Raw genomic sequence first — 25,693 nt, forward strand, 5'->3', positions numbered from 1 at the left:
GGTTAAGAAGGAGAATGTCTGTTGCCTCCACAGCATCCTTGTTGGCTCCCGCTGCTGTCAATCGAATCCAGTGACACGGGAGCCGAGGGGCGGGGCCGAGTCCTGCTGTCTCTGTCAATGGACGCAGCAGCAGGATTCAGGAGCGTGCCGGCACGAGTGACCCAATGGAATGCGGCTCTCCGTGGGGGCAGTCGAGTAGAGGAGGAGCCAGGAGTGCCGCTGGAGGACCCCAGAAGTCAAGGATCAGGGCCGCTCTTTGCAAAACCCTTGCACAAAGGAGGTAAGAAGAACATGTATGTTAAATCACTTTAAAACCGTTTCAAACTCTTTCCCCTGATGGAGAATTTTTTTAATGGGTTTTAATCATTCTTGGCTTGATCCAAAATATAAAAAATAGAGTAGAGATGGACTTTAAAGGAATTTGGGGTGCATAAAACATATTCATACATAATCCATGCTGCAGCATCGGTCAGATGCTGCAGCTGTCCCCTGCCAGCTCTGTCTTAGAACTGAGCAATCATGTGATAGCTGATCACTCTGAACTCTCAGTTCTCAGTGAGCTCTGAGCAGAGCGGTGACTGCCAGTCACTGCTCTCTGCCCTCCAGTGCTCACTGGGCCAGGGAGGGGACAAACACAGCTGACTTCTGTTTTCAGACAAGTGCTGAGAGCTGGAACCAGCTGTCATTTGGTCTCTGGGTGGATCCTGACAATATGGTCTGTGCGCCAGCTGTCACAGTTCTAAGACACAGAGATGGCGCACAGACCATATTGTCGGGATCCACCCAGAGACCAAATGACAGCTGGTTCTAGCTCTCAGCACTTGTCTGAGAGCAGAAGTCAGCTGCGTTTTTGTCCCCTCCCTGGCCCAGTGAGCAGAGGCTGGCAGTCACCGCTCTGCTAAGAGCTTACCGAGAACCGAGTTCTAAGACACAGAGCTGATCCCTCAGTTCTCGGTAAGCTCTTAGCAGAGCGGTGACTGCCAGCCTCTGCTCACTGGGCCAGGGAGGGGACAAACGCAGCTGACTTCTGCTCTCAGACAAGCGCTGAGAGCTAGAACCAGCTGTCATTTGGTCTCTGTGTGGATCCCGACAGTATGGTCTGTGCGCCAGCTCTGTGTCTTAGAACTGTGACAGCTGGCGCACAGGCCATATTGTCAGGATCCACCCAGAGACCAAATGACACCTGGTTCCAGCTCTCAGCACTTGTCTGGAAACAGAAGTCAGCTGCGTTTGTCCCCTCCCTTGCCCAGTGAGCACTGGAGGGCAGAGAGCAGTGACTGTGACAGCTGATCCCTCAGTTCTCAGTGAGCTCTGAGCAGAGTGCTGAGATCTGGAACCAGCTGTCGTTTGGTCTCTGGGTGGATCCCGACAATATGGTCTGTGCACCAGCTCTGCAACCATCAACTGCGTATTGCCACAGACAGTGCAATTGCAGAGAAGGAATGGACGAGCAAGTGAAGTATGTCAGTAATGGGGAAAAACCTAACACACAGGTGAATGACGTGTATGGGTGGCAATGTAACTAATGGGTTAATATAGAAGCTTTGGAGAAAACCAGATGGCCATAGGTGATAATGAGTCCCCCAGGACAAGTCTCTCTAGCAGGGACCGCAATAAAAACCTGACAGGGGTTCTAGCCGCCTTTAAAATGTTCTGTTGCATCTGAAGCCAAACAAAGAAAAAAATGTCTAAAGGTTCACTTTAACTTTTTTTGAAATCTTAAAAAGGTGCAGAATTTCGGGAAGGGGTGACGTTGGGGTAAAGGAAGAGACTTGGATAATCCGCACAATGCATTAGTAAGCTGGGAACCAGTAGTTGGCTGGGTGGTTGGGAAACGCTGCAGCTCCCAGTGGGAAATCCGTGTTGCAACCTGCAGAGTTGTGGGCGGAGAGCAGCAGGTGCGTTTTAATACCTCTAGGCTACGGTAATGTGCTGGGATCAGCTTCTTACTCGGCACAGACTCGGCAGGTGGATACTGGTATATAGGACAATGCCGGGGAGAGAGCAGGAGGAATATTCCAAAGACAATTAGAGGGCATGCTGAGGTTTGTATTCCCCATGCAGAGCAATACTGATTGCATAGGCTGGCAAGGTGTGCTGGGACCTGCAGTACTTCTTCTGCAAATTAGAATGCCAAGTTGGTTTTGTAAAAATCATTTTTAAGCGCCCAAATCCCGACAATGCTGATTGGGTACCTGACGAAAAAGACACAAAAAGCCAAGATGAGCTTTAATCAAAGCTTCATATAAAAAAAAGTCAAATGATATGCAAACCCATTTATTTTATTTATTTTTTGCACTAAAACGTTACCAACTCCTTCTGAGAATTCCTATTGGTCATCAAAGTCTGACTTTTATGCTAAAGCACCAATAAGGAGGTTCAAGCCCAACCTTTTTACAGTATTCCAGTTCCTATATGAAGGTGACTGATTATTGAACAACAAGTTCAAGTTTACGAAGTCATGTAAATGTCCCGGGGTTCCAGAACTTCACAATTTCTCCCTTTTTAGTGGTGAGAGTTGGGGGTAATGAAATTGAAGAATATATATATATATATATATATATATATACAGAACGTGAATTAAAAACATGAGCTCTGATACGCATGATATTCAAAAAATTAGATGTCAATGTTACATATGCAGATAGCAAGAATTGCAAAGTGTATTTCTCAACACTGGATGCTACCGCTCAGAACATTTAACATTGGCCTCTATGGAAAATCTTGGCCAGCTTGGCAACGCACGGCTCCAGTAACATTTAACATTGACATCTATGTAAAATCTTGGCCAGCTTGGCATCGCACGGCTCCAGTAACGTTTAACATTGGCGTCTATGTAAAATCTTGGCCAGCTTGGCATCGCACGGCTCCAGTAACGTTTAACATTGGCATCTATGAAAAATCTTGGCTGGCCAAAATTGCACCGCACGGCACATGTGCGAGATCGGCAGGTGTATGCTGTTTTTGTTTTTTAGTGGGTTTTGGTTACACACAATATTTCAATTTGAACATGTCTTCATTCCCCTGAGGAAGATCAGAAATGCCCAGTTTCCTATTTGTGCAGCACTGTTATCTTACTGTGTGAAGTTTCTGCTTAGCGCGGCCATCTCCAGTGTGGGCATTTGAAGCCACAGTGTCCTAGTGAGAGTGTCACCGATCGTCTGTTTCCTGTCATAGGGAATGACGATCAGTGATGTCACACGCCGGGCCACGCATCTACACCGTAAGAATCACTTCCTAGGGAACACTTAACCCCTGCAGCGCCCCCTACAGGTTAACCCCTTTACTGCCAGTGTCATTTTCACAGTAACAGTGCATTTTTATAGCACTGATCGCTGTAAACCTGAAAATGGTCCCAAAATTGTGTCAAAAGTGTCTTATGTGTCTGCCATAATGTCGCAGTCACAATAAAAATCGACGATCGCCGCCATTACTAGTAAAAAAAACTATCCCCTATTTTGTAGACTCTATAACTTTTGCACAAACCAATGAAATGCTTATTGCGATTTTTTTTTGCCAAAAATAGGTAGAAGGATAACTATCGGCCTAAACTGAGGGAAAAAAATGTTTTAGATATATTTTTGGGGGATATAAGCAAAAAGTAAAAAATATTGAATTTTTTTCAAAATTGTCGCTCTATTTTTGTTTATAGCGCAAAAAATAAAAACCGCAGAGGTGATCAAATACCACCAAAAGAAAGCTCTATTTGTAGGAAAAAAGGGACGTCAATTTTGTTTGGGACCCACCCTTCGCACGACCGCTCAATTGTCAGTTAAAGCGACGCAGTGCCGAATCTCATAAAGTGGCCTGATCCTTTAGCAACGCAATAGTCCGGGGCTGAAGTGGTTAAAAAGCTTTGATTTCTAATCATCCCCCCCTGCAGTCACTGTGAGGAGCCCTGCTAATAACCTTTCTTACTGGTGTAGGTGGCAAAATATTGTGAAGAATCTCGGGGTTAGGCTTGTGAAGAATTCATAATTTTTGTTTATATCTTAAATTTATGGCGATGTTTTCTGTAGGACATTTTCCTCCTCCTTCCTTCTTCCCGATAACTCAAAGGATTTTCAATGTAAATATTGCTCAGCCTTGCACTGATGATAAACAATCTAATTGATCAGGGTTTATACGCTATGTACCTAGGGCCTGGGCGGGCCCAGCTAGGCGTGTGTCACATAATATTATTGTTATTACTGCCGTGTTCCGAGAGATGTTTTGATCCTCGAAACGCCTCTGCTGGGTTTCCGGCAAGCCTTGTAAGGTGTTCCCAAAATCTGCCCAAGTCTTGAGTAATGGATTTCCGGAGAGGGGAAAAATAATACCTCTCAAGCGTTTTCCTAACCCACTTTCCTGCTTTCCAAGGGCCCACAGTTAGTCCCAGCACCTCGCCGTAGTTGTAACGTACAGGAAAACCTTGGTTTGAGAGTAACTTGGTTTGAGATCGTTTTGCAAGACAAGCTAAATGTTTTAATAAATTTTGCCTTGATATACAAGCGATGTCTTGATATAAGAGTAGCGTCATGTCACAACTGAGTATAAAAATGTGTAGCAATATGGTTACATTTAATGAAGGTACAACATTTAGCAACTTATTGCTACACTTGGAGGCTCCTCTCTTCTCTTTTATACCCTGTAAAAAAAAAATGCTTTGATACACGGAATCGGCGACAGAGGGACATTGCTCGGAATCGGCGACAGAGGGACATTGCTCGGAATCGGCGACAGAGGGACATTGCTCGGAATCAGCGACAGAGGGACATTGCTCGGAATCAGCGACAGAGGGACATTGCTCGGAATCAGCGACAGAGGGACATTGCTCGGAATCAGCGACAGAGGGACATTGCTCGGAATCAGCGACAGAGGGACATTGCTCGGAATCAGCGACAGAGGGACATTGCTCGGAATCAGCGACAGAGGGACATTGCTCGGAATCAGCGTCCGAGGGACATTGCTCGGAATCAGCGACAGAGGGACATTGCTCGGAATCGTGGGCAGAGGGACATTGCTCGGAATCGTGGGCAGAGGAACATTGCTCGGAATCGTGGGCAGAGGGACATTGCTCGGAATCGTGGGCAGAGGGACATTGCTCAGAATCGTGGGCAGAGGGACATTGCACGAAATCGTGGACAGGGGGCCATTGCTTGAAATCGTGGACAGTTGGGAGCTCTGCTCCTTTCCTGGACTGTCAACCGTTCTCTTTTATCTACGGCCATGTTTATGTAACAGATCATTGAACTCTGTCGGGGGTTATTTGAGTTGTATTTGTTGCTGTCCGGTGGCCTGACAACCCTGGAAGGTGCTTCATTGATGGTTGCCCAGAGGCCTCTACAAGCCGTGCTTTTGTTATTCCCTCCACAAATAAACGTTTTCTTTTCTTTTGAGGTTGTGACAGATAAAAATACAACCTTTGTGACAGTGAAATGACTTCTGAATTTAGAGACCGGGAGCCAATTTTAAAATCCAGCCACACATTTCCTTGGGCTTGGTGGATTGCAAGAATTAATGACGTCTAAATTTAGCCCCAGCAATAGCTACTCATTAGGTGGGAGTTGTCCACCAATTGGCCACTCGATCAAGGCGTTGACTTAATCCCGACGTACCTTTAAATAGATGATGCTTTTATAATGTAGTCGGCATGCCTGTCACATGCATGTGTTTAGATCTTTGTTCACATTTATATCTCTTTATACTTCTACCTTGATGTTTCCTGTCTATATTTAGATTGTACTTAAAAAGAAGTCATGTGAAATTGCTGAGAGTGGAAAGCGTCTCTGGTTCGGCTTTGAGCCTACGTTAACATTGATGCGATTTGACATGTCAAATCACATGCCAAAACGGCGGCTATTGCTGGTGTTCTGACAATATGGTTCGTCTATCGGATAGGTTCCGACCTCGACTGCGCAGTCGGAGTCTACGGAAATCTCTGAGCCCGAAGTGCTGTTTGTCAGCTGTAAACAGAGCATACGCAATGAACACTGCGCTCGCTCCCGAACCTGATGCTTGGGGCTGGTTATACACGCCCCCTCCAGTGAAAGGAACTCTTAAGACGTCTGTATACCAAGACATTTTGGACAATTTTATGCTCCCAACTTTGTGGGAACACTTTGGGGATGGCCCCTTCCTGTTCCTAAATAAGAAAAAAACAAGCTGCACAAATATTATATGTGTCGACCACTGAGTGGACAATCAAAGATGAAGAAGGTCTCCAAAGAGAATGTAGAACCCAATCTTAGTGAAATTCAATGAAAAATTAGTCCTCAAATAAAAATTGAGTCTCTGTGACAAAAATAAATGAAAAGTGATTCAAAGAGTGATCGTCTCTCTCAAGATGTGCTGCTCCTCTAGAGGAAACAAATGTTGTAAAAAACACCACAAAAGGTGACCAGATAGTAAAGAGGATCTTCCACCATAGTGATTATCAGCGTCTTACCAGATGAGAAGATCCCAATTGGAGATCTTCTGTGAGCCTGTGGCTATGAACCCAGCCTATAGGTTTGTCTGGCAAGGATGTCTTCACCCCAAATCTCTCGGATCCTCTGCCGCTTAGGACGATGTTGATCACACCCAAACAAGAGGAAAGGAAAAAAGGGCGCACATAGCGTAATCCAATAATAAATTTAATAAGATATGAAAATTAAAAACACACTCACATTTGAGTAGATATAAAATCGTGTTTAAAAGTTCTGTAGCCGGCCGGCTAACACAGCCCGTTCACTCCGGGACTCAGTGTAATGCAGTGGCGTCAGCACGCCGCTTTACCATATGCCGTTTCATCTTCCTGTTCCAACATGACTGCGCACCAGTGCACACAGCAAGGTCCATAAAGACATGAATGAGCAAGTTTGGGGTGGAGGAACTTGACTGGCCTGTACAGATTCCTGACCTCCACCCCATAGAACAACTTTAGGATGAATTGGAGGGGAGACTGCAAGCCAGGCCTTCTCATCCAACTTAAATGCCTGACCTCACAAATGGAAGAATGGTCAAACATTCCCATAGATGCACTCCTAAACCTTGTGGACAGCCTTTCCAGAAGGAAATACGCTTTAGAAGTTGCTTCACTTCAATTACTGTGTGTTTGTGATCTTCGTTGACAACAAGGACTCAGGCTTCTTAAGCAGTTGCTGCAGATCAGGCAAAAGTATCTTTAGGTATCTTATGGCTGGTTACAGACCATAGTTTCTGCTTATTTGCTAGGCATCTTGCTTGATATATCTGTCAATCTAGTACTGTATTTGTAATAGTTTTGTATGCAAAGCATTTTTGTTTAGTCAAAGCACATCTGTACACTGCAGAGGTCTGAGCTTCCTTGCTTAAACAACAAAGTAACCTTGCTAGATAGACACAAGCAAAACAATTGGGGGCTCGTCCGGGATTGCTTATAAGTTTCTGCTTCTTTTTTTAGGCATCTTGCTTGATAAATCTGTCTTCTACTGTATTCCTAATTTTGTAATGTAAAACATTTTTGTATAGTAAAGGCACATTTATACACTGCACAGGTCTGAGCTTCCTTGCTTATACCGCAAAGTAATCTTACTAGATAAACTCAAGCAAAACACCTTCCAAAAGAGTTGAAGCTGTTATAGCTGCAAAGGGTGAGCCAACTAAATTTTGAACCCTACAGACGGGGCCGATCCACCCTATAGGCTCACTATGCAAGCCGCTTAGGGCCCCGTAAAGCTGCAGGGGGCCCCCCAAATTACTAGAGGCCCGCCTGGTGAGAAGTAATTTTCGGCCCTTCGCCCTGCTTCTCAACTCGCTGGCTGCATGGGAGAAGAGGTAAGCAGTCAGCACCCCCTGCTTCTCACTTTAATTGTAAGATGTAATTTCCGACAGCAGAACACCCCCCCCCCCCCTTCTCATCTTTAATCTTTAATGTGACATGTCATTTTCGGCAGCCCCCCGCCTCTCAACTTTAATGTGACATGTAATTTTGCTTAGGGCCCCAGGGAGGTCAGGATCGGCACTGCCTACAGGCTATAAGACTGGGATGCCATTAAAGTTCAGGTGCGAGTAAAGGCGTCCCAATACTTTTGTTAATATAGTGTATGTTCCAACGTACTTAGAAATTCATAAAATTCTTATTTTTCTTCACAATGGGGACTGTATATAGATATGTTAATTCTAGAATGGCCTCGCCAGCCTTGGCTTTTGGTTCACCTGTGGGCACATTGAGCTCCATGGCAGCTTTGGACAAGGTTTGTTTGCTTTAAGAAGGCTTTAGCTACCTGAGATGTCCTCCAGGAGGAAGTGACTTTTGGGTGGAACTCGTCCTCTGTGGAACAAGATCTTCCGATCATCTTTACTAATAAAACCACATTCTTGGGGGCAAGTTTGACGACATTTTCTAGAGCTGCGAGGCGTTCTCTTTCGATGCGGAGATGGAATGCCGTAAGCTGCACTCATGACTGTCACCCAGTCCCGGCTCTGAGAATTGTGAGGCTGCAGGCTGTTTAAAATACCTGTTTACTTAACTCCTCACAGTTCCGTCGTTTCTTCAGTTATTTTAAAGAAAGAACTTGATTACTTTGTTTCCTGATTCACCACTCTACTTGGGTACGCAGCGTTTTGTCTTTGTGCTGCGTCTGGTCTGCAATTCAGTTTGCCCACAGAAGAAGAGTTGAGGCCTCCTGTACAGTGCCAAGGAGACTCCTTAACCACTTGACCCCCAGAAGCTCTGCATGGTAGCCAACCGACTTCAGCTTGTTCAGTTAACCACTTGACCTCTGGAAGATTTGCCCCCCCCCCCTTTCATGACCAGGCCATTTTTGCTATGGCACTGCATTACTTTAAGTGAAAATTGCGCAGTCCTGTGATACTGTACCCAAATAACCTTGATGTCCAATTTTTTAATCTACAGATAGCTTCTTTTTTTTTTGGTGGTATTTGATCACCTCTGCGGTTTTTATTTTTTGCGTTGTAAACAAAAAAAATGTGTATAAAGAGAAGTGCTGGTCCGTACATCAACCTCAAATATCCTCAATGTTGATAAACTAATATGTATACATGGGAAAGGAATCACCGCTCCAGGTGGATCTAAGCAGACAATTAGAGGAACCTCTCAGGAGTCCAAGGTGCTGGCAATGCTGAGCCATAACTAAGCACTAACAGTGTGCGAAACGCGTTGGCTGTCCCCTATTGTTACTGCATTTTTGGATTTACATGTCCAGTTTTTATTAATAAAGACTGCTTCTTCAAGTGCCTTTGGAGTGCGGCTGTCCATCCATTTCCACTTCTTCTAATATGTATACATGTAACAAACCGGTGAAACCCAAAATCATTAAAGCCGGAGTTCCACCCAAAAGGGGAACTTTCGCTTTAAGTACTCCTCGTCCCCTTACATGCCACATTTGCCATGTCATTTTTTTGGGAGGGTGGGTGGGTACTTTTGAAGGGGACTTCCTCCTTCCTCCCACGGGCCGCCTAGGCGACTCCTCCCCTACTAGGTGGCCCCTCCCTCTCGGCAATCTTCTGGGACACGTGACAGGGCCCAGAAGATTGCCTGTCCACTGGGAACGTGCAGCGTGACTCGCCCGTGCGCAGTGCGTACCCGTTTGTGAAGCCGAAAGCTGTCGCGGCTGGGTGCCCACAGTGGTTATGACGGCACTGGCAAAGAGGTGCGGGAAAAGGAGCGACGCTCCGGACGGCCGCATCGCTAGACCGTGGAGCAGGTAAGTATCTGTTTATTAAAAGTCCGCAGCTAAACTTTTTGTAGCTGATTTTTTTAATAAACAAAAAAACGCGGATGGAACTCCGCTTTTAATATCATCCCTTCTCATAACATCTAATACCTAAATACAATGCAAATAACGTGCACGTGCATAAATTGTGCAAATCAAACTTATGTGCAAAATTCACAATCCATATCAATAAAAGTGCATGCTATGACAATAAACAAGTTGGAAATGAAAAAAATGTATCAAAAGTATTTGTAGGGTCCAAAAAAAAAATGAAAATAAAAAAGTGACAAACGAAAGTAGTATAAAAAATAGTGTCAATAAAAAATATTCATAATCGAAGTCCCAAAATTCTTCCCAAAGAAATTCCCAAAGGTGCTCCACCACAACGTGAGTCCTTCACCACTCTCAAAAAATGGACTCACCAGATAGATATGCTGGTAAAGTTATAAACCAGCCAACAAGCGATCCTCAGATTTATTCCTCTCTTCCTAGGCATTGATCCGAGGAATAGAAAAGAATGAAGGAGGCTCCCATAATGAATTGTGTGTGTATGTATGTATATGTGTGTGTGTGTGTGTGTGTGTATATGTATATGTATATATATATATATATATATATATATATATATATATATATATATATATATATATATATATATATAAAGAATATGAATACGTGGTGACTCCATCACAAGACGAAACGTGCATAGGGTGGGGAAGGACGCTGGAGTCGCCACTTATGATGATTTATGCTCGTGGTCTGCGGAATGACCATAGTATGCGGTATAAGGAAAAGAAAAAAAGGAAGGGGGCTCCCATAGCAAGTTGTAATGCAGTGAATCCAGCGTCCTTGCTCCGCCATATGCATGTTTCGTCATGTGACATCACATGACAAAACCTGTGTAGGGTGGTGCAAGGACGCTGGAGTCGGCATGTATGACGATTCGTGCTAGTTGTCTACGAAATGACCATAGTATGTGATATAAGGAAAAGGAAAACAAGGAAGGCACGCTCGGTGCTGGTCATACCGCGGCCTGCGAGCACGATTCATCATACGGTGTGAACTAAGTATATTAAAGAAATTGCCTAAAATGGATGTATAGATGGATGGAGACTGGGGGATAGAAAAGCGCTATGGCAGGGGTTGTCAACTTATGAGCTATAAGGGGACTTCAAGTGATTGTAAAGACTCGTTCTCTTTTTTTTTTTTTTAACAAACATGTTATACTTCCCTCCTGTGCAGTTGGTTTTGCACAGAGCAGCCTGGATCCTCTGATCGGGTCCCTCTTTTGTGTTCCTGGTCTCTTCCTCCTGTTGAGTGCCCCCACAGCACGCAGCTTTCTATGGGGGCACCCGAGCCAAGTCACAGCTCCCTGTGTCCATTCAGACACAAAGCCGTGTTATCGGCCCGCCCCCCTCTCTCCCTTGATTGGCTAACTAACTTTGATTGACAGCCGTGGGAGTCAATGGTGCCACTGCTGTGTCTCAGCCAATCAGGAGGAGAGTCCCGAATGGCTAAGACACTTGTGGACATCGCTGGGGAGAGATGGGGCTCAGGTAAGTAATTAGGAGGGGCTGCTACACACAAAAGGTTTTTTATCTTGATGCATGGAATGCTCCTTCTGCCTTTACAACTCCTTTAAATGTGGCCCCTCCCTGACATCACCAAAGGGCAACACATAATGTTCAGTATATGTAATGCTGGAGAGGTTTGCCAGAGACTGCAGACTTAATGGAGGAAATGAGGGTCAGACAGTGGCGGGTCGTGCATTGTGGGTGCACAGGCGCCGTCCCCCGTCCCCCCCCCCAACACCTCCGCTGCCCTGTTTATCCATGCGCCCGCCCCTTTTCAGGACGCCGGACACATGGCGGGGGTGTGTATTTTGAAGCACGTGCTTGGAGCCAGAGGCTCTAATAGGCTTTAAAATAGGGTGGGCTCGGGGCGGAGAACACTGCGTCCCAATCTCACCCCGCTATGTGACAATAGCAAATTAATTTTTGGTATGGTCACACTACATTTCCTCCCTGCCAATCAGGAGGCAGGTCAGTGCTGTGGGTGGTCTGGCGGGTGCCACTGGTGGTCAGTGCCGTGCAGCCTTGGGGGGGGGGGGGGGGGGGGCCTGTACAATTGTGCAAGACTGAAGGGAAGGCCGGAGCCCAGCTGTATTAATGACTTTTACTCAGAAGTCCTTTTTCGGAGAAGCTTTATTGGTATGTAGGGCATTTCTGATGGAGCTTTGCCTGAGGTCTCTCCACTAGTGAGTGAAATATGTCGCCACCGACATGACTCTTCTCTTTACTCCTCAGGAAAGGGAATGAAAAGACAAATCTCTCAGGTTATGTACAGTTCTAAGATGCCTGCAGAAGTCATACATATCTTCTATGAAGTGGACCATATATTGGCTTTATGTATGTCTGTGTACTCTGTGCATTCCTGGATACACAAATACCTAGAATATGCAGAACATTCTTGGCGTGCCATCTGCCCACTCAGAAGGAAGCTTGTGTCCGATGCACCGAAAACGGCTCAATGTTTTTGTTGTAAACCTTCATGTTTTTTCACTTTATTGCGTCCTATGCATTAAGGTGAAAAAACACCTTGCAGTGTCCGGCTATGGACTCCGATTTGTATGGCACAGGAGCGCGCCCGCAAGGTAACCCCCTCGGGGGAGAGCTTCCCAGAGGGGGTCAGCCGCTGTGGGTCCCCAGAAGAGGAGGATCGGGGCCACTCTGTGCAAAACGAACCCCACTGACACCAATGATGGGACACTATTCCTCCCACTGATACCAATGATGGGGCACTATTCCTCAAACTGACACCAATGATGGGACACTATTCCTCCCACTGACACCAATGATGGGACACTATTCCTCCCACTGACACCAATGATGGGACACTATTCCTCCCACTGATACCAATGATGGGACACTATTCCTCCCACTGACACCAATGATGGGACACTATTCCTCCCACTGACACCAATGATGGGACACTATTCCTCCCACTGACACCAATGATGGGGCACCATTCCTCCCACTGACACCAATGATGGGGCACTATTCCTCCCACTGACACCAATGATGGGGCACTATTCTTCCCACTGACACCAATGATGGAGCACTATTCTTCCCACTGACACCAATGATGGGGCACTATTCCTCCCACTGACGCCAATGATCGGACACTATTCCTCCCACTGACACCAATGATGGGACACTATTCCTCCCACTGACACCAATGATGGGACACTATTCCTCCCACTGAAACCAATAATGGGGCACTATTCCTTCAATTGATGCCAATGATGGGGCACTATTCCCTCAATTCCCCCCCCCCCAAAGTTTGAAGGACAGTTAACCGGCCCTTTGAAACATTGGAGCCCCCTGTAGAATGTCACACGTAGTGACAGGTCCACTTTATGGGACCTGTCGCCTTACGGGACTCTCATCCTTGATCAGTAGGGATGAGGATGGCAGCTGGAGCTCGTTCCTTCACAAGCAGGTCATGGCATTTCCATCCATAATTCTTGACAGGTTCTCTTAATCTATGAAGCATTCAATGTTAATATGAGATGAGTCCCGGTCCCTCTTCAGTGAAATTCTAACATCTTGGTCGCTGGGCTTTCTTCCCACACCCCCTCCTCTAAATTTGGAAAGGCGCCCTCTTCTCATCTCACGTGCCAGGAGCCGCTCAAGGTTGAGTTGTGCCACTGCTGGCAACGCCGGACCTCTCCTACCACTCCACAAACCAGTCCGGTGAGCTGCTGTTCCCTTCTCCCTCTATAGGGTCATTGTTCGGGAGCCAGGAGCTAAGCCAGCCTGAGAACATCCCCTGGGAAATGAGCTTTTCAGTTGTTGAGCTTCAGTTGTGCCCGCAGGCTATACATTACTGTAGGCCATGAATGAGGAGGAGATGGGCTTGCTGCTAGGAGAGGAGCCTGCGTAGGCATCGCTCTCATTACATGTGTGCCGCCTTATTCTTGCCAAGAGGAAGTCCTGAGGTGCTGCAAGCAGAAGCGACAAGTGTTTGCATTGTGTGCAGAGCCTGCGAGTGCTTAGAACCGCCGTGCAGGAATTCACAAGATAATCTAGAAGCTGAATACAATCACACCGTACCATTGTTCATGACAATGGTGCCATTACATGCATGCGTATGTTCTGTATCTATGGGCCCCGGGGACCGCCGGCTCATACAATAGGCTCGCGGTTACTGCAAACTCTCAGCTTTTCAGTGATGGGACACCATACCTTTTTTTTTTTTCATTGCCCTGAAAAATTCTATATATTATGTGAGAACTTGTATCATATGGTAGATCTTTGAAGGATACCACTGCTCGCTTTTCTTCTTGTTAAGGGCTGTGGCCATCAATACGCAGCCGCTGTGGCCGCATCGGTAGGCAGCCGCTGTGGCCGCATCGGTAGGCAGCCGCTGTGCCGCATCGGTAGGCAGCCGCTGTGCCGCATCGGTAGGCAGCCGCTGTGCCGCATCGGTAGGCAGCCGCTGTGCCGCATCGGTAGGCAGCCGCTGTGCCGCATCGGTAGGCAGCCGCTGTGCCGCATCGGTAGGCAGCCGCTGTGCCGCATCTATGGGCAGCCGCTTTGCCGCATCTATGGGCAGCCGCTTTGCCGCATCAATAGGCAGCCGCTGTGCCGCATCAATACGCAGCCGCTGGGGGGAGGCACCGGAAAAACGGATGTTTCATTCTTGGGTGGAACTCGGCTTTAACAACCAATTATATTTTAGTGTTAATAAATAGAGCAAAAACGCTCCTATGGCCACATCCGTAAACTATGGGTAGGAACAAAAAAAGGGGAGGGGGAGGGCAAAGGAGCCCTAGGTCGGACTTTAGAAGCACATTGGACAATAGTGTAGTTTAACCACTTCCCGCCCGGCCTATAGCAAAATGACAGCCAGGCGGGGGTTCCCTTATCCTGACTGGATGTCATATGGCGTCTTTCAGGATAACGGCCGGTACGCGCCAGTGGGGGTGCGTGGCGATCGGTGGTGCGGCATGTCAGTCTTGCACACCGCAGCACTGATCTCGGTTAAGAGCCTCTGGCGGAGACTCTTTACCATGGTATCTGCAGTCCAATCACAGCTGATCACGATGTAAACAGGAAAAGCCGTGTATTGGCTTTTCCTCACTGGCGTCTGACAGAGTAGAGCAGAGCCAACCGGCGGCTCTCCTGACTGGGGGGGGGGGGGTCTGCGCTTATTATCAGTGCAGCCCCCCCAAGGATGCCCACTTCAGACCACCAGGGACGGCACCAGGAATTGGCACCAACATTTTTTTGTTTTTGGGTACAGTGTAGCATGACCGCGCAATTGTCATTCAAAGTGTGACAAAGCTGAAAATTGGCCTGGGCAGGAAGGTGGGAAAGTGCCCGGTATTGAAGTGGTTAAAAAATATACAGCGAAGAACACAATAAGAATTAAAAGCGTGCATAATGAGTTATGAACAGGAGAAACACAGCGTAAAAAGAAAATTGCACCATGTAGATGTAGTGAGCCCCTGTGTGGCAACGCGTTTCGCTGTTGAGAAAAAAGTCACTAGCTAGAATCAGACATACATCAATTTCTTTTTTATATATATATATATATATATATATATATATATATATATATATATATATATATATATATATATCTGTGTCTCTCTCTCCCCCTTGTATAGAATTTGAAGTTGCCAACCATATTTTTTTATTCATTTTTTATTATTATTTTAGGTTTTTTAAACTGACGTGATTTCTCTGTCTTGCAGTTGTCCCCGTCATACTGAAGGCGCTGGTTTATGATGAGAAGCGCGGTGCGTGTAGCGTGGGTTCGGCTGTCCGGGATGCTGCCTGTTATGTGTGTTGGGCCTTTGCACGGGCCTATGACCCTCTCGAAATGAAGCCTTATGTAAATCAGTTGGCAAGGTAAGTCTGGTTAAACTTGTGAAATCTTCAGCATTTGTATATTCTGTACATCGTGTTGTTTTTTATACTGTACATCGTGGTGTTTTTTATACTGTACATCGTGTTGTTTTTTTGGTAAAGAAAATAAAGGACAACTACAGTTTTATTGAAGTTGCCCTTTAACCCAGTGGGTCTCAAACTGGTGGCCCTCCAGATGTTGCAAAACTACAAGTCCCATCATTCCTCTGCCTGTTGGGGGTCATGTTTGGAACTGTCAGCCTTGCAATGCCTCATGGGACTTGTAGTCTCACAAACAGCTGGAGGGCCGTCAGTTTGAGACCCCTGCTTTAACCACTTAAGGACCGCCCCACATTTACTGTGGCAGGGTGGCCCTTAATCGCGAAATCACGTACCTGTACGTGATTCCTGTTGTCGGCTCTGGGGTGGGCCAATCAGCGGGCCCCACTGATCGTTTGTAGGAAAGGCAGATCAGTGGTCTGCCTATGTAAACAAGGCAGACCGTTCACTGTATTGGTGTCACTGGTCCCCAAAAAGTGTCAGATTTGTCCGCCGCAATCTCGCTAAAAATGTCTGATCGCCACCATTACTAGTAAAAACAATTAAAATAAATGTCCATAAATAAAGACTGAACGTACCCATAGCACTCCGATAATGCTCAGACATGCAGTCGGAATGGTTCTGCATGGTCATTTGGGCATTTTTATGTCGTAGATCTGGGGTCTCCAAACTTTCCAAACAAATGCCCATTTTATTGTCCTTCAAACTTTAAGTGGCCAGACTGTGACCAGTGGGGGTAGAAACTGCCTCGGCATCAGTGGGGGTAGAAAATTACATAGTAACACTGATCAGTAAGAGGAGGAATAATGCCCCATTAATGAAAGTTATGGTGCCCCATCAATGGCATTAGTGGAAGGTTTGGTGCCTCATCATTGGTGTTGGTGAAAGATATGGTCCCTCATCATTGGCATTAGTGGAAGGTGTGGTGCCTCATCATTGGTGTTGGTGAAAGATATGGTCCCTCATCATTGGCATTAGTGGAAGGTGTGGTGCCTCATCATTGGTGTTGGTGAAAGATATGGTCCCTCATCATTGGCATTGGTGGAAGGTGTGGTGCCTCATCATTGGTGTTGGTGAAAGATATGGTCCCTCATCATTGGCATTAGTGGAAGGTGTGGTGCCTCATCATTGGCATTAGTGGAAGGTATGGTGCCCCATTGTTTGTTTCATTGGGAGGAATAGTGTTCAGTCTTTATGTCCAGTGGGAGGAGGAATAGCTTTTAGTGCCAATTGAAAGAATAATGTCCCGTTGTTGATGTCCGTGAAAGGAATAGTGCCCCATCGTTGGTGCCATAGGGAGGATTGGTGCCTAATCTTTGTCAGTGAAAGGAGTTATGCCCCATCATTGGTGCCGCGGAAGGAGTAGTGCCACATCGTTGGTATCCATGGAAGGAATAGTACCCCTTCGTTGGTATCCATGGAAGGAATAGTACCCCTTCGTTGGTATCCATGGAAGGAATAGTACCCCATCGTTGGTATCCATGGAAGGAATAGTACCCCATCGTTGGTATCCATGGAAGGGATAGTACCCCATTGTTGGTATCCATAGAAGGGATAGTACCCCATTGTTGGTATCCATGGAAGGAATAGTACCCCATCGTTGGTATCCATGGAAGGGATAGTACCCCATTGTTGGTATCCATAGAAGGGATAGTACCCCATTGTTGGTATCCATAGAAGGGATAGTACCCCATTGTTGGTATCCATGGAAGGAATAGTACCTCATTATTGGTGCCAGTGGGAGGAATAGTACCCCATCGTTGGTGCCAGTGGGAAGAATAGTTCCCCTTCATAGTATTAGTGGGAGGAACAGTGCCCAATTGTTTATTTCAGTGGGACAAATTATTCACTATTGTTGGTGTCTGTAGGAGGGATAGTGCCCCATTGTTGGTGTCAGTGGAAGGAATGGTGCCCCACTATTGGTGTCAGTGGGAAATATAGTACCCCATATATGTGGAAGGAACAGTGCCCCAAGGGCTGAATAAAGGCAAGCAAATTGGGCTGCATTGTCCCTGCGGACTTCAGTTTGGAGACCACGGCTGTAGAGGAATTGGCAGTGTCATGGGCACCAATGTGTTTTCTGCCTTTTTGAGATTGGCAGCTTGGTGTGTGTGTGCTGGTGACACGGACTTGAGATTGTTATCTAATAATGCCATGGTTGTAGCTCATTGGTCTCAAATAATTCAACTGACCTCAGAAAATCTTCCCACTGGGCACTCCATAGTCATTCTGGCACATTGGCGTCAATGCAAAGAGCAGGTGTTGAGCGGGCAGGTGGGCATTTTCAGTGCCACTTGTCTTGGGTGAGATTACTAGAATTGAGACAGATTTTCCAATATAACTGATTGATGACTACCCTAGAGATGTTGGGCGTCAGGGGCCCATTGCTGGATCCTCTGATAGGGCCGAGACAATTCCACAGGGCCAGTTGTGACAGGGGGGGGGGAGGGGTTTATAATCTACATTGCAATTCCAGTGGTTGCAGCCAATCGGGGAAGACCTAGAAAGAAACTCTGCTAGTGTCTGGCATCACATTTGCATTGAAATTGAACTAAGTGGATCTGATTTCATGCAAAGTGCTCAGGGTGAAGATTAGAGGGAAGCGAAATGTCTATTAAACCAGAAGGTGAATCATCCCACAAAGCGTGGATTGACTAGGGCTGTGTCCGCACCGCTGGGTGTGTGGAGCGCTCTGGAGACACGGCTGTGTAGTGGGCGCGAGCGCAGCCTGGAAGTATAAACGTCCTCGAGGTGTGGTACCGAGCTGCAGTATCACCACTCCCTGTGCGCAGGCTTTGCTTTTATTATAGAGTGATTCAGATTGGGAGATAGAAACCAAAGCCTTGTTTTATATCCCGAGAACATCTGGAGCAAAATCCAAGCCTGCCGAGTAAGTAAAAATAAATCCCATTCCGGCTGCTGCGTGATTTATCCGGGGGAGCGAAGGATCTCCACATCACTTGCAGTCCATTTGGATTAAAAAATAACAAAAAAGTTAGCCCAATTGTTTTGTATAATGTGAAAGATGATGTTACGCCGAGTAAATAGATACCTAACATTGTGCACACTCATGGAATGGCGCCAAACTTCGGTACTTAAAAATCTCTATAGGCGACGCTTTAATTTTTTTTACAGGTTACTATTTTCGAGTTAGAGGAGGTCTTGTGCTAGAATTGTTGCACACGCTCTAACGCACGCGACGATACCTCACATGTGGGGTTTGAATGGTGTTTACATATGTGAGATACGACTGCGTATCTCCTGATACACCGTCGTATCTCTGAGTCCGGCCGTCGTATCTATGCGCCTGATTCATAGGTTACGCATAGATATTCCTAAGATCCGACAGGTGTAAGTGACTTACACTGTCGGATCTTAGGCTGCAATTCCAGGCCAGCCGCTAGGTGGCGCTTCCATATCTTTTACGCATCAAATATGCAAATGAGCATTTATGCCGATTCAGAAACGAACGACCGCCCGGCGTTTTTTTTTTACGCCGTTTGCATTCGGCCTTTTCCAGCGGAAAGTTACCCCTAGCAGGGGTAAGTGCAGCGTATCCTATGTTAAGTATGGGCGTCGTTCCCGCGCCGCGTTTAGAATTTTTTACGTCGTTTGGGAATACGGCCGGACGTAATTTACGTTAACGTCGAAACCAATGACGTCCTTGCGACGTCATTTGGAGCAATGCATGCTGGGAAAATTTGCGGACGGCGCATGCACTGTTCGATCGGCGTGGGGGACGCGCCTGATTTGAATAGTACACGCCCCCTAGCCGCGGAATTTGAATTCCGCCGGGGGATTTACAATACGCCGCCGCAACTTTAGAGGCAAGTGCTTTCTGAATAAAGCACTTGCTTAAAAAAATAGCGGCGGCGTAACGTAAATCAGATAGGTTACGCGGATCTAAAGATCCGCTGACCTATCTGAATCTATCCCAATGTCTGCAAGGTAGACAGACAGAATAGTGTAATGATTCTGTTAAAAAACGAGTAAATATCTATTAAATTCCTTCATCTATATCACCTCCGGAGTTCTAGTTTCTGTTCTCTCATTCACTTCCTGGTTTGCGGCGCTCGTTCATGTAAGAACTACGTTTCCCAGTATGCATTGCGACACGCCCAGTAATTCACACCTCCTTGAAGTCTCTAACACGTAGAGAGCGTCCTGCCGCACAGATGTAGTTCCCAGGAGTGGGTGAGCACGTCTCTGACCACCGCAGTAAAGCCTCCCATCACGGTGGTCAGTAACAATCAGACAAGCAGGAAGTGAACAGAACAGAGAAGAAATAGAGCAACTTCTGAGCAAAAATGAACAATGAGGAAGTGAAAAGTGGAATGTCTGCAGGTAAAGGATGATTATTATGGAAAAAAAAATTCCTTTACAATCCCTTTAACTGTTCCTAAAAGAACGGACAAGTGGATCTTCTTTTCTTATTTCCAATGTTTTGTACGGAGCTCCGTCCTGATCGGCACCCGGTGTCTGAGAAGCTCCAGTAATACGGATGAGGTCTTGGCTCTCTTGGCTCTCTTGGCTCAGGCTTCCTCCGTGGAACCGGTTCTGAAGGCAAAGCTTGTCCTCCTTTCCGAGTTCTCTAAACCCAGGCGTGGGAGGACAAAATAAGTTATTGACAAAATAATATGTAAAGTGAACCACAAAATAATAGTCACAAGGCGGCCTTACCTTCGCCTGGAGTGACTGTTTGCTGTGCTGTAAGCGCAGGGCGGAAACTGCTGCCTCTCGGCTTCCATCTCTATTGCAGGATTTATTCTCCTGCGATATCTTTGCAGGTTTGCAATTTTTGTAAATCTTTGGAAAAGGTGCGGGATGTTCTGTAATAGCAAAATGAAGCTAGAAACGGAAGCAAAGCCATGCGTCTCCCATTCAACCCCCCCCCCCCCCACACACACACACACGTTCTGCCAATTCTGGGGCTGGACGTAATTTACGTTCACGTCGAAACCAATAAGTCCTTGCGTCGTAATTTGGAGCATGCGCACTGGGATACGTCCACGGACGGCGCGTAATATAGTGTGTGTAATATATATATATAATTACACACACTTAGCCAGATTCAGAAAGACTGGCTTAACTTTGTGCAGGCGTAGCGTATCGCATTTACGCTACGCCGCTGTAAGTCAGACGCAAGTGCTGTATTCACAAAGCACTTGCGTCCTAAGTTACGGCAGCGTAACGTAATTGGGCCGGCGTAAGCACACCTAATTCAAATTGTAAAGAGGTGGGCGTGTTTTATGTAAATAAACCATGACCCCACGTAAATGACGTTTTGAACGAACGGCGCATGCGCCGTCCGTGGACGTATCCCAGTGCGCATGCTCCAAATTACGCCGCAAGGACTTATTGGTTTCGACGTGAATGTAAATTACGTCCAGCCCCATTCACGGACGACTTGCGCAAACGACGTAAAAATTAAAAAATTTGATGCGGGAACGACAACCATACTTAACATTGGCTAGGCCAGCTATTTGTTGGACTAACTTTACGCCTGAAAACGCCTTACGTAAACAGCGTAACTTTACTGCGACGGGCAAGCGTACGTTCGTGAATAGGCGTATCTCGCTGTTTACGCATTCTAGGCGTAAATCGACGTTCACGCCCCTAGCGGCCGGCCTAAATAGAAAGCTAAGATACGACGGCGCAAGCCGTCGTATCTTAGCTAGATTTAAGTGTATCTGATTTTGAGAATACACTTAAATATACGACGGCTTAGATTCAGAGTTACGACGGCGTATCTACTGATACGCCGGCGTGAAGCTCTCTGAATCTGGCCGATAGTGAGTGCTGGAATGCATACTTCTGCTGTGACATCACAGATGTAGATTTTATTTGGTTGAAGTAACTCTGTGAATGTGAATAGTTGTTCCCGGCAGGGTCGTGTATTGCGTTGTGCTGTTGGCTGCAGGATTTCACAACCTCTCCGGCAGCGATGTGAAAGTGCTGAATAAGGATTAATCTCTCCTGAAACAATTGAAACGGTGCGTGAAGGCATTGTAGTTTCGTCTGCCTTGGGTTCTGTTTGCAGCACGCTGGGGCGTGGCGGAGCCTCCCAACCCGAGAGTGATGCCTGCAGGGCTCCGCTGATCGGCAAAGCCAGGAGGCGGCCCACATGGCTCCCAGCTACATCTTATGGCATCACTGTGTGCTCAGCACGGGGGGGTCGATGTATATCGGGGACGTGTCGCAGCCTGTATATAAAGCTGTCAGCGTTGTTTACTCTTCATATTCACTTCATGAAATGCTGATGAAATGTGATGAGGCTCTGAGCTCCCTTTTAATTCTGTCCAAACCCCAAAATCCATACCGGTGTTGGTGTTGGTATCATGCTTGGCCTAACGCTGCCAAGAACCCAATAATTGCAAGTTGGCATTTAGCGTTTAAAAAAAAAAAGCGTCTGAAAGAAGCCTCATCTGCAATCCCAATGTGAAAGCCCGAGTGGTCTCAGCGGAGCTTTACCAGCGTTTTATTGGGCGCTGGCAGTGTGAAAGGGCTCTGAAAGCACTCAGGCTTTCACATTGGGATTGCAGATGAGGCTTCTTTCAGGCGGTTTACAGGAGCTTTTTGTAGCGCTAAAGCGCATGAAAACACCCCAGTGTGAAAGGGGTCTTATTTTGCATTTTTCTTCAGATATGATTTTCTGTCAAAACCCTGATGGAGAAAACTTTTTCCGAAACGCGTCGGGTTCAGTAATCTTATCTCAGCAATTTTATTCATATTGTATGTTCATGTGCAATATCTATGTGTGTTTTTGAATAAATATCTTTTTGTAATCTTATTCAGGTCCGATCCTAGGGTCACAGGCGCCTGGGTGCAGAAATACTTCTGGCGCCCCCCACATGGGCGTGGTCATTTTACTAACTCCTCCCCTTTACCAATGTTTCTATGGCAATGACTCAACCACAGAAATGCTCCCCAACGAAGAGTTCATTACCCTGGGATCCTTACATGATCTCTTAATAATAAACAAAATACAGGAAGAGAAGCAGAGTACTTTATTGGGACCTGGAGGGGGCCTCTCTGATGGACACAGAGAGGGCTTCTGTTAGAGAGTCTGTTAAAAAGACCCCCAGACATACTACAGACATGTTACAGGAGATGGTCAGAGACTGCAGACATGATACATGAGATGGTCAGATACTGCAGATGTGATACAGGAGATGGTCAGAGACTGCAGACATGATATAGGAGATGGTCAGAGACTGCAGACATGATACATGAGATGGTCAGATACTGCAGATGTGATACAGGAGATGGTCAGAGACTGCAGATATGATATAGGAGATGGTCAGAGACTGCAGGCAATAGTACAGTAGATGGTCCATTAGACCCCTTCCACATTAGAGGCATTTTTCAGGCGCTGTAGCGTTAAAAATAGCGCCCGCAAAAAGCCTCATCTGCAATCCCAGTGTGAGAACCCGAGTGCTTTCACGCTGGAGCGGTGCACTGGCAGGAAGTCCAAAAATGTCCTGCAAGTAGCTTCTTTGAGGCGCTTTAGTGTGTGTATACCCCGCTCTTATTGCGCCCCTTCTCATTGAAATCACTGGTCAGTGCCTGCAAAGAGCCTTGGCAGTGGCGCTTTGAACCCTTTAGTTGGCCGCTAGTGGGGGTTAAAAGTACTTCCTAAAACTATAGAGATTGAGCACTGCCAGAAGGAGGGGAGAACTCTGGCACTTCGGCGCCCCCACCTCTGCAGGCGCCTGGGTGCAAAGCACTCTGCCTAGGATCAGCCCTGATCTTATTACTGTATACTTGTTTGGTAGTGCTTCCAAAGTCCCACTCTAGGGGTTTCCTCTCCTTGGGATGTGGCACACCTATCAATAGTTCTCTTTATCAGACTTCCTCTTTAATAACAAGGATCATGGGGAATGCTGGGATGATTGGGGGGGGGGGGGGGGCTCCTTATTTGAACTTTTCCCAAAAATGACAGGTTCCCTTTAATTCTGTAGATCTCCACCAACAATGGAACTGAAATTTTGTTGATCCAGAAAGACATAACGGTAAAGCATGGAGAGAGCCGAGTGACATTAGCAGGTGTCTCCTCCTGCGGTGCAGGTGCCTGTGTAGGAATGCGGCAATGATCCCCCCCCCCCCGGAGACCCTCCACTTGTCTCTGTCATCAGAAGGTGCAGCCTCTTGTGTCGGGCTCCAGGGAAGCAGTGAAAGTGAAGCTCTTTATCTAAACAAGTCGGTATCTTTACCACAGCACAAGGACGTGCCTCCGAGGCTGAGACTCGCAGAGAGCCAGGCCGGCTGGCTGGCAGGTGTGGTAACCGCCGACAAGCCGGGACTTGCGGGCCAAGACTTCACTGCGGTTCCCACGAAACCCTCGTCAGGAGTATCGCAGAAACTCGCAGAACAAAGGCTCAGAAATCCTGTTTGAATTTGTTGATAAAGATCTGTAGCAGTGCCAAGCTTCGATCCTCTAACCGGGGAATGGGGCCGGCCAAAATCCTTCGGCAACCATTCGGCATCATTTCAAGTCCGATTTTTAATTTATTCTTTATATTTAATAATTAGCAGCGTATTAAAGAATACTATACTTTTTTTTACGTTTTAGATTGAGTGAGAAATGATTAGAACCCCTGAACACGGGGGGGTCACGGTGCAGAATGAAGCGCACGCCCATGTCCTACAACAGAAGAGCTTTGGCCTTACTTCTCCTTTAAAAAAACACTTCAGCCCCGGACCATTTGGCTGCATTTGTCCCTTTAACTGACAATTGCGCGGTCGTGCGACGTGGCTCCCAAACAAAATTGATGTCCTTTTTTTTCCACAAATAGAACTTTCTTTAGGTGGTATTTGATCACCTCTGCGGTTTTTATTCTCCACTCCATCCCCCACTCCATGGATGCCCGATCCCCACCGCTCCGTGGATGCCCAATCCCCGCCACTCCATGGATGCCCGATCCCCGCTGCTCTATGGATGCCCGATCCCCGCCACTCTATGGATGCCCCGATCCCCGCCACTCTATGGATGCCCCGATCCCCGCCACTCTATGGATGCCCCGATCCCCGCCACTCTATGGATGCCCCGATCCCCGCCACTCTATGGATGCCCCGATCCCCGCCACTCTATGGATGCCCCAATCCCCGCCACTCTATGGATGCCCCGATCCCCGCCACTCTATGGATGCCCCGATCCCCGCCACTCTATGGATGCCCCGATCCCCGCCACTCTATGGATGCCCCGATCCCCGCCGCTCCATGGATGCCCCGATCCCCGCCGCTCTCTGCCCCGATCCCCGCCGCTCTATGGATGCCCCGATCCCCGGCACTCTATGAATGCCCGATCCCCACCACTACATGGATGCCCTGATCCCCGCCACTCTATGGATGCCCGATCCCCGCCACTCTATGGATGCCCCGATCCCCGCCGCTCCATGGATGCCCCGATCCCCGCCGCTCTCTGCCCCGATCCCCGCCGCTCTATGGATGCCCCGATCCCCGGCACTCTATGAATGCCCGATCCCCACCACTACATGGATGCCCTGATCCCCGCCACTCTATGGATGCCCGATCCCCGCCACTCTATGGATGCCCCGATCCCCGCCGCTCCGTGGATGCCCGATCCCCGCCGCTCCGTGGATGCCCGATCCCCGCCGCTCCAAGAATGCCCGATCCCCGCGCCGGGGGTTTCAGTTGTTTGCCCCCACCCCCCCAACAAAAAAAACACCAGCCGCCACTGCCTCTCGACAGGAGAGGTTCCCCTGTCAACCCTTGGTCGCAAAAGGGTTGGGGAAAGCTGTCCCCTGCTGGAAGAACTATAATAGCTGCTAGCGATAATTGCATGTAAAATCCAGCAGGCTGGTTGTACCCAAGTTGGTCAAGCAATCAACTTGGGTACATTCAGCCTGCCCATACATGGTTTGAATCTCGGCTGAACCCGTCTGAGATTCGAGCCGTCTATGTAAGGCCTTCTTTAGTCACATTGAGTATTAGTCTGTCTACTTGTAGTACAACTTTAATCGTCTGGAGCTGGTTTGCCCGTTCTTGGAGCCAGCGGGCATGTATAGAAAGCCATTAGGT

General features: G+C 47.2%; 1 protein-coding gene across 2 annotated transcripts in view; it reads left to right on the forward strand.

Moving 5' to 3' along the window:
• The window catches only part of TBCD (tubulin folding cofactor D), a 205,591-nt gene that overhangs the window by 95,221 nt on the left and 84,677 nt on the right, over positions 1-25,693 (forward strand). For both annotated transcript variants that reach the window (XM_040331075.1, XM_040331073.1), the window contains exon 15: positions 15,439-15,595. In XM_040331075.1, coding sequence (XP_040187009.1) covers positions 15,439-15,595 — 157 coding nt within the window. The remainder of the gene's footprint in view (positions 1-15,438; positions 15,596-25,693) is intronic.

This window comes from Rana temporaria, chromosome 12 (genome assembly GCF_905171775.1).
Source record: "Rana temporaria chromosome 12, aRanTem1.1, whole genome shotgun sequence".
Classification (NCBI taxonomy): domain Eukaryota; kingdom Metazoa; phylum Chordata; class Amphibia; order Anura; family Ranidae; genus Rana; species Rana temporaria.